This window comes from Bradysia coprophila, unplaced genomic scaffold (genome assembly GCF_014529535.1).
Source record: "Bradysia coprophila strain Holo2 unplaced genomic scaffold, BU_Bcop_v1 contig_647, whole genome shotgun sequence".
Lineage (NCBI taxonomy): Eukaryota > Metazoa > Arthropoda > Insecta > Diptera > Sciaridae > Bradysia > Bradysia coprophila.
The window spans coordinates 5,781-14,779 of record NW_023503886.1 but is presented as its reverse complement, the minus strand read 5'-3'; the positions used below and the strand labels follow the sequence as shown (position 1 = coordinate 14,779).

Here is an 8,999-nt window from a genome sequence, read left to right as displayed (position 1 = left end):
TTTGGTGGCATTTTATCTTGTAGAGATTCAACAGCACGTGAATCTGAAGCGAAGTTGAATCACGCGTTGTAAAATCGTTTTTGGAGGAAGCTATGAAGTGCGATGGTAAACCTTTAATATCCGAAAATACTCATTAATTTGCAAACTCTGCAAACTGATCGCATTTCCTCCATCGCACTCCATAGGTTCTTCCGAAAAACTGTGTCATATGCTGTTTTAAAATCAACAAACACATGATGTAAAGCAAAATTGAACTATGACCTATGATCTACCTGATGCTGAACAATTAGTCTAATGTTGAGCGATCGTTGCGGAAACCACTTCCGTTGCGCCGTTCACGTTATAATGTACTGAAGCGCCCTCTGAAAAGTCCTAAAACCGTACATCAACTCTTTACAACATGTTATAATTTGTTGGTAGCACACTGATTCACCTCAGATTTAACCACGAGGCCAAAATAGTATTAAATAATAAAGTTTACTTACAACACCATCTAGTCTACAAATCACTCTGTCTAAAGCAATTTTAATTGAAAATCTTATTTGTAACTATTATTTTACAATAATGTTTCCCATTCGTCATATCTCTTGCAGCTTATAAGCGATTAAGGAAGTCAAGTACACATTCACCTGAAGACGCTGAACTCACAACGCAAACTTCTATCCTATTTATAACATTAATTGGTGTCGTCGAAATGGAATATTTGTACAAGAAACTTCAGATATTACTAAACTCTTCGTATAAATAATGTTGCGCGAGCTGCACGCCTGTATGGGGTTATGATTCAAACGATACGAAATGTGGATAGTTCAGTTCTTTAATGCTATATACATACTTTTAATACTTTATGTAATGTAATATACAGCTTTAAAGGAATGCTGAATAAATAAGAGCAATGTGCAGTTAAGTGCAGATCAAGCATATTAGCATAAAGCATAAACGACGATAGTGAATACATGATGAATAAAGAAGTAATTTCAGAAAACAAAAGTATTTTCAAACATTAAATAAATCGCTGATAAATTAATGCAAAAAACATTGCAGTTTATTTAGTAAAACTAATTAAGTTTCAGTAACACAATAATGTGCGGTGGAGGACTTAGAAAATTGTATTAATTTCTAAGACAACGACGGAAAACTCATCATTTTCTGGGGTTACAGACGGTCGTTGAAGTTCAAGTTGATGATAGAAGTATTTTAGTTAATAAGTCTCCTTATAAATTGGCAATTATGCGACATTTATTTCATTTATAAAAATGACTGTAGTTGGCTTTATAAAATCATATGTTAAAACTAATGGATTAAAAGATCTTGTCTCAATGCGGTAAAACGGGTTACTGAAAATAACTAAGACTTAATTATACAGTAAGCCTTAAGTGATTAACTCGCTATGGTGGTATGTACAGTCATTGACAAAATTAAGTGATGAGGTTTGACTGCTATACTTTTCACAGTATGCAATAGTATGTTGTGTTACAAGTATTGTAATGTTGATTTTTTCAGCACTAGACCCAAGTTTTCCTTACGAGCGGAGCGAGTAAGGAAAATTGGGTCGTGTGCTGAAAAAATCTCATTACAATACGTGTAACACATCATGCTTTGTGCCAACCGAGAATTGAAATAGACAAATGCACAAAAATTCAGAATTTTCATTGTAAACAATCACTCTTCGAATTTGATCGATCACGTTGCTTTGCATTTTTTTAAAACGAATGCTGTAATAACTCATACGAATTTCATTTCAACACTGGTTTGAGTGTTGTAATAAGCCATGAAAACGGGTGTTGTAATTTTGGACATTTCAATCTAGTTATCGATATTGAAATCCGTCGTATTTCAATTCTCGGTGGCACAATAGATTTTGTGCCACCGAGAATTGAAATACGACGGATTTCAATATCGATAACTAGATTGAAATGTCCAAAATTACAACACCCGTTTTCATGGCTTATTACAACACTCAAACCAGTGTTGAAATGAAATTCGTATGAGTTATTACAGCATTCGTTTTAAAAAAATGCAAAGCAACGTGATCGATCAAATTCGAAGAGTGATTGTTTACAATGAAAATTCTGAATTTTGTGCATTTGTCTATTTCAATTCTCGGTTGGCACAAAGCATGATGTGTTACACGTATTGTAATGAGATTTTTCAGCACACGACCCAATTTTCCTTACTCGCTCCGCTCGTAAGGAAAACTTGGGTCTAGTGCTGAAAAAATCAACATTACAATACTTGTAACACAACATACTATTGTGTAAAGCCATGGAAGATACTTTAGACAAATGAAGTAACAGATTTAATGATTTTTCTGCGACACATTGGCGTTTCTATGACGTGAAGAAAATCACAGTGCAAAAACATAGGTAATCCGGAGCAATCAAGTGATTTTTATATAGATCCCGTAATTAGGGTGCTTCCCCCGCTATATACAGCATTCATAGTTGTAGTAGTGCAATGTGTTACGTTCACTGACACAAATTTCTCGAGTAAAAATTCCATTTTCACTATGCATCAAACAATATTTCAGGAAACTTAATTCAGAAATGTAGCACAAAACAAACAGCATTGCATTATCCTCGTAAATTTCATTTTCTCTTTACTTACAAAATAAAGCTACGGCGCCAACCCAGTATAGGGTGACTTCTATCCGTTCTATATATTCATAATATAGAATTTCATTGTCTCAATTACACATTTCCTCTATTTGCCAACTTAATCGTTTATTGCATTGCTTATGCTACGAATTTCTTCAATTTCATTTTATTCCATATTCCACAATTCACATAGCAAAAATGAGTTGAAACCATTCTTCAGTTGTGGTGGGGTATTAATATTAAAACGGAAGTGCAAAGCATCCATAAGCACAATACTCACACCTCCCAAACCTCATCTCGTTTCCGAAACCATAACAATGACTACAACATGCTTCCCTATACCCCGTGAACCAATTCTACTTTATGTACTTTATTTTCACATACGAACCACCAAGTTATACTAATATTTGAATTCAGATAAATGCTAAAACCTGCTACGTATAACATTCGACTAAATTTTCACATTTATATACATATGCATACATTACGGAAAAGGTTTCTCTAGCTAAAAAGAAAAATACATGATATGCTTCGGTTCCATGTTATGTGAAAGATTATTGAAGTCGCTTTTTTTTTCCTCTCATATATACCTACTCCAATAATATCTACATCATCTATGGAACTGGAACACACAGTTCCACTTTGTGTTCAGAAACACATTGAGAATATAAATGAAAGGTGCTCCTCCATTGATAAACGACAATTTTTCATACAAAAAGATTCGTATAAAAGTTGAAAATCAGACAGAAGACTGTTTTGTTAATACACTATGCTATATTCGTTCACCATTATAACACACAGACGGTCTGGACTCAGACATCATTGTGGATAACCCCTAAGGGATAATCTTACACGATGACATTTATTAAACCTACAGAAACCCTATTAAATGGGTACATAATTGATTATTATACCAATATTTCGTCGATTATAATAATAATTTATGTAACCATGTCAGTGGTTCATTCGTTTGTCCGATAGCAAAGAAGTTATGGGTTCCGTGATGTGGTTGTACATTTCGGAGTTTGCTGAAAAGATGTGCCAAGTTTCATACTTTTTATATATATTAGGCTGGATTAGTATTCTTAGTGTAGAGGCATAGTGGAATACCCAGAAAATATTGCTGCTGCCGATTTTCCAATATTTGAAGATTATATTCATATACTTATGGGTGTGACTTAGATGGCATGCAAAAAAGGTTTATTTTAATGAATTGTGCAATACAAGCGAGAATTTCTGCATCAATTTTTTGTCAAAGTAGATCCTGGAATACTTTAGTCCAGATGCTTGTGCTTGTGTCAATTAAATAGCCTCAATACAAACAACACACACTCTACGGATAATAAACAAGTCGTCCAACATCATTCTGGTCCAAAAACTTCGAATTTAGCCGATATAATTTTGGGTCATTTTGACTCTGCCGCTATTATCCGTAGAGTGTGTGTTGTTTGTATTGAGGCTATTTAGTGTCAATCACTGTTTTGCGTTATTCGAGATTTTCATTTAGCCCATTCGATTGGAAACGAAACGTTATGGAAGAATTTCGTTACTTTTTCCATACATTTTCGAAACCGTTTTTTATGACACAATCACCTGGACTACTAGCACAACGTAAAAAATAAGGTCAAAACCAACAAGACGCAACATATTTATATACAGCATTAAGCCATCCGTTTATTGCTCTGTAGGCAGGGCCTATTTAAGGGAATTAATTCCCTAAAATTCATCAATTTTTTTGACCTATGTATCTCTAAGGCCACAGACTGAACATCTTCTAGATTTTTTAGCTGTTTTCGACCATGTGTAAGCCAGTCAAACAATTTTGAATGATCATTTCTAAGATTGACGAACAAATAAAATCAGTGATTTTTTCGGGAATTTTAAAGAACTTGGGGATTTTATTTTCCTAAAATAGGCCCTGTTTGTAGCAGACGTTATAATAGTGAGCTTCAAGCAGATGAAAAATATAGAAGTAATCGCAACGCGAGATGTGAGGTGATGAATAAATCTCACTTTTCCATCCTAAAAATTTTTCACAACATTTAATAAAAAGTGAAAGACATGGGCAACAAATCTAATACAAAATCAATACAAAAAAAAACAATAAAATTTTACTTTCTATATCTTTCACGCGTTCACGTCTTGTTGTCTTAATCCTAAAAAGATGCTTTTTTGTTTAGTGACTAGACGTCCTAAATGTTTGTTCACTTTAATTGGTGACTAATCATTGATCCAAAGACAGATTTATACATTTCTGAAATTTTAATTAAAAAATCTGTTAGTGTGCAGAGCATATAAACAAACTGTCCTTGCAACATTATCCTTCATTTTTCGTCCTCTCCAGACGCTTTAATTGCAACATCGAGTTAATATTTAATGAATCTGAATTTTACATCGCAGACTCGGCTAAAATCCAAGACAATTTTTTTCAGCAAGAAAAAACGGTGTGATGGAAAATGTTATCCGAAAAAAAAATCCTTTAACGAACACGCTGTATGTTTTTTGTGTATATCACGATTTCTCCCTCCTTCAACGATGAACTCAGTCTTTTTTCTAATTAAGTCTTTTCCCTCTGTATAGTAATATCGGTAATAATTTACGTCGGTTTTTGCGGAAATTCATAACTAACCAATGTGGAAAAGCTAATTAAAAATTGAGAATTAAAAAAAAAGTTCATTTTAACTTTATATTCGATCATATTCTAGAGAGCAGTGAAAAGTTACAGCAGAGAAAAGTTACACTAAAATATCTGTGTCAAGAGGAACTTCAATCAGAATTTCTGTACGTTAAATTAAAGCATACAAATTTACTTACCGCGATGTAATACGAACAAAACCGGTACAAAGCTATGTTATAGGTTCACAAGGTTCACAAAATCAAGTCGAGTTGTTAACGAGATTTATTTACGTCAATTTCGAACTTGGAACTACATTCCAAAAGCGGATGTGAAGTAATTTTAGATTTCAACAAAACTCAAATAAACTTTTTACATGGTTAACGTTCTACAGTTTTATTTGGTCCATATCGTTCCACATGTTGCCAAAAAAAGGTGCTTCACTCACACTACACCTACGATGAAATAATGCAAAGGGAGCACTATCACGCGCATTAGTAAAATTCAATATATTCTAAGTATCTCAGACGAAAAGTCAAAAGTCTTGTTTTGCGTGGCTAGTGACCTCGGAATCGCCGGCATACAATGTGATCCATTCATCTCCACTTGAAACTCGAAATTTTTTAGCAGAAATTTCGAAAAATCGTTGAAATGTTAGTGACAATCGAATATTTTTTCATCACATGAATCTTCTAATGCAAATGAAATCCAGATTGAATTTGAATAAAAATTTATTTTTTCGAATCTATTTTGTTGAACAACTCATTCAAAGCTCGTAGCACTTGCTCCTCCTTGAACGGTTTCCCAATTATCTGGATACCAATAGGCGAACCAATTGAATCTTTTGTTGACTGTAAAATGTCAATGTTTCTTAATCAATGACTCGCTTTATTAATATTATTGTAGAGGCACACATACCTCTTTCGCCAATCTTAGTACAGCATCACCTGCATCGTCATAGTGGTCGATATTTTGTCCAGTTTCAATGCCGAAAGGAATAACACCAGCAGGAAAATCAACAAAATTCCAAATCATCGTGTATTCTGTAGCTCCTTTAAATTAAAAGCGGAAATTTTTGCTTGAAAATTAGCATATAATTTTTAAAAGGTTTCACGTGTCTAATATAATTTAAAAAAATTTTTGGAACGGGGTAAATGTGTTCAAATACTTCAACAGAGAGAGGAAGTATTTTTTTGACTTGAGCTCTTTTTGATTGCGGTGTGTGACTCTGAGCAATAACTTTATAAATATTTCAAATATTATTTACCGAATAGTGGTTCTGTATCATTGATGTCGCTTGAATATCGAAAAACTGTTTGCGGAATATTGGTTTTGCAAAATATGACAGCACCTAAGTCGAACAACGTCTGGGTGAGAACACTGTTCGACGATGCTGGCATATTTAGATTTTTCCCTAAGCCCATTGTCGTGTCCACGATGACATCGTGATCGTCCTTCACACAAACAGGTATGCCATGTAATGGTCCACGGACAGCATTCAGTTTATCCAAGTTTTGTGCTCTTTCCTAGAAATTACTTGTTAATTCCACTGAATGTGAAGAGATTTAATTTTGAAACAAACCAAAGCGAATGGTACAAACTCTGTTATACAGTTGAATTTATCTTGGACGGTGATTGCTTTTGCCATGTATGCTTGGAGGACCTGTGTTGCGTTTAAGCTTCGCAATTGTAGTTTTTCTATCAAATCCTTCGCTGGTAGTTTAAGTATTTCATTAGCTGCCTCGTCCAAAGTGTAACTTTGTCTTATTTGTCTGAATGTTTCACTGCGTTGAGACTGTCGTATCTGAATTGCTTTCTTGATTCGAGCGTCTTCCTGAAACTGTGTTGAAATAGATGTCGCAATTATAACGACAAAAACGGAGATCGCGGCGTTATACCGTTATAAGAGAAAGTACAGACAATTGTTAAAAAGTCCACTGAATCACTTAACTTGGACGTTTGAATTAATACATTCCATTTATTCAAATTATTCATCACTCGCAAAAATTCACAATGCATCAGTGGTTCAGTGGTGCAGTAAAAATTTCGCACAACCATTAATAAAAGTTTGATATTGTCTGAGGTAATAAAGTTTGTTCCTAAACCGAAAATTATTCACACGAAAACGGAACTTTTCAACTTTATTCTCGAGTTGTGTATTAAACTAAAGTGCTATGTCGACACTCAGTTGTGAAAATATCTATCGATATATATATGAACAAAAAAAAACGTTTGAATTGCAACACGCTTTTACTAGTCACTATAAAAGAGTGGAAAACTTCTTAGATAAGTCTCTTGTTGGTAAAACAAAATATAATCCTAGCACTGCTCGCCTATTGTACGTCAATTTACACTTTTATATGGTAATCATCTATACAGACAATATGTTTCCAAATATGTACCTGTAGCAGCTTACCGGTAAAGATATTTGTCTTAGATCAGATTCTTGAGAAATTCCGAAAGTTGGTAAAATTAGCCAATAAACAACTAACCGAAGTAGAGGATACATTACGACTTTTCTAATAAACTGTCTTTCTTGCCTATATATAACTTAGGCAAATTAAAAAATAAAGCAAAAAATCTAAAACAAGACCGACACCAATTTTATTTAAACAAACCGTATTTCGGCTTGTATGTGAACAATAATGAAAAGCTGACAATGAGCGAAAAATAATCTACTTGTAATAGTATTTTCATATTAATGCACTCGAACCTAAAAATGGAGAACCTTCCGCGCAATAAATGCATTCATTTATTTTGTGTGGCAAGCTTTATTTATCCATTTGTTTTACAATGCAATTCTCTCTGTGCACACTGGAAAATTAATCATGGACGACAAATACTTTCGCCGTAGAAGTTTATCCAAAACCAGAACTTTGTTCTTTCATCGAGTTGGTTAATATTTCAACGTTTTAACGGTGCAACGGGTTATCATCAATCTCTTCATCATCGTACAGTTGTAATATATCAAAAATTCAAGTTTTTGTGGCAACATATATAAACACTGACAAAGAATGATTATCTAAGCGAAAATCTGCTCGTACGGTGCAATGTATGCAAGTTGTTAAACATAACTTAATTGATAAGATGAGGTAATTATTAAACTCAAGGTGTAATCCCTATCAATCCATTCTAAGAACTATGCATCAGTGGATTTGTTTACCATATGACGCTACTCTATCTGCTCCGTTATTCACCTAATTTTACATCACAATTTAATTACTGAAAATATTGAAACATAATGAATGAATGAGTTGCATGGAATATAACAGCAAAATGTTTTCATTCCATTTGTGCAATATGCTCAAACCACAATGAACATGTAATGCTTCAGTGCTTCGAAATTTTAAGGACTCTAATGATGTTAATTAGCGATGGAAACTGGAATCAAAAACCTCTTTTATTTTAACAAAATCCATTTATACTCTTTTTATTGAATTGAAGCCAGTATAGTTATGTGTGTGGGTTAATTCTGCTTTTATTTTTCGTTTGAAATGGAAAATGAGAGTACCATCATTCATTCATTTCTATAGACAGATAGATCCAGTCATCCATCCATTCATACTCAAAGAGGAAAATTTTCTATAATTATTGATCCGTAGCTTTTTCGATTTGGGGGACTTTATGGCTTAACAAGTGCATGTATCATCATCTATTTCAAATACATCTACAACACTAATACAAAAGCTTCCCGGGATGAATAGAATGTATAAGAGTGGACGCATGCGAATTGCGAAATTTCTACGCTTTATCGAATGAATAGCAGTTACCATGGAAATGCACTGATT

General features: G+C 33.7%; 1 protein-coding gene across 1 annotated transcript; it reads right to left on the bottom strand.

The window, feature by feature from the left end:
- Positions 1-5,924: 5,924 nt before the first annotated feature.
- LOC119083433 (fatty-acid amide hydrolase 1-like) lies at positions 5,925-7,720 on the bottom strand. The gene is made up of 5 exons (XM_037193156.1): positions 7,628-7,720; positions 6,794-7,051; positions 6,479-6,737; positions 6,130-6,263; positions 5,925-6,062 (listed from the first exon to the last, which is right to left on the bottom strand). The coding sequence occupies exons 1-5, from the start codon at positions 7,718-7,720 to the stop codon at positions 5,943-5,945; spliced, it is 864 nt and encodes a 287-aa protein (XP_037049051.1). The 3' UTR covers positions 5,925-5,942.
- Positions 7,721-8,999: the final 1,279 nt, after the last annotated feature.

What these genes read in the sequence shown, in the direction of transcription:
- LOC119083433 (XM_037193156.1), bottom strand. Translation starts at nt 7,720, where the DNA reads ATGTATCCTCTACTTCGGTTAGTTGTTTATTGGCTAATTTTACCAACT. An exon ending in AGTTTGTACCATTCGCTTTG is followed by an intron (nt 6,738 to 6,793) that starts GTTTGTTTCAAA and finishes AGTAATTTCTAG; the next exon opens with GAAAGAGCACAAAACTTGGA. An exon ending in TGATACAGAACCACTATTCG is followed by an intron (nt 6,264 to 6,478) that starts GTAAATAATATT and finishes TTTAATTTAAAG; the next exon opens with GAGCTACAGAATACACGATG.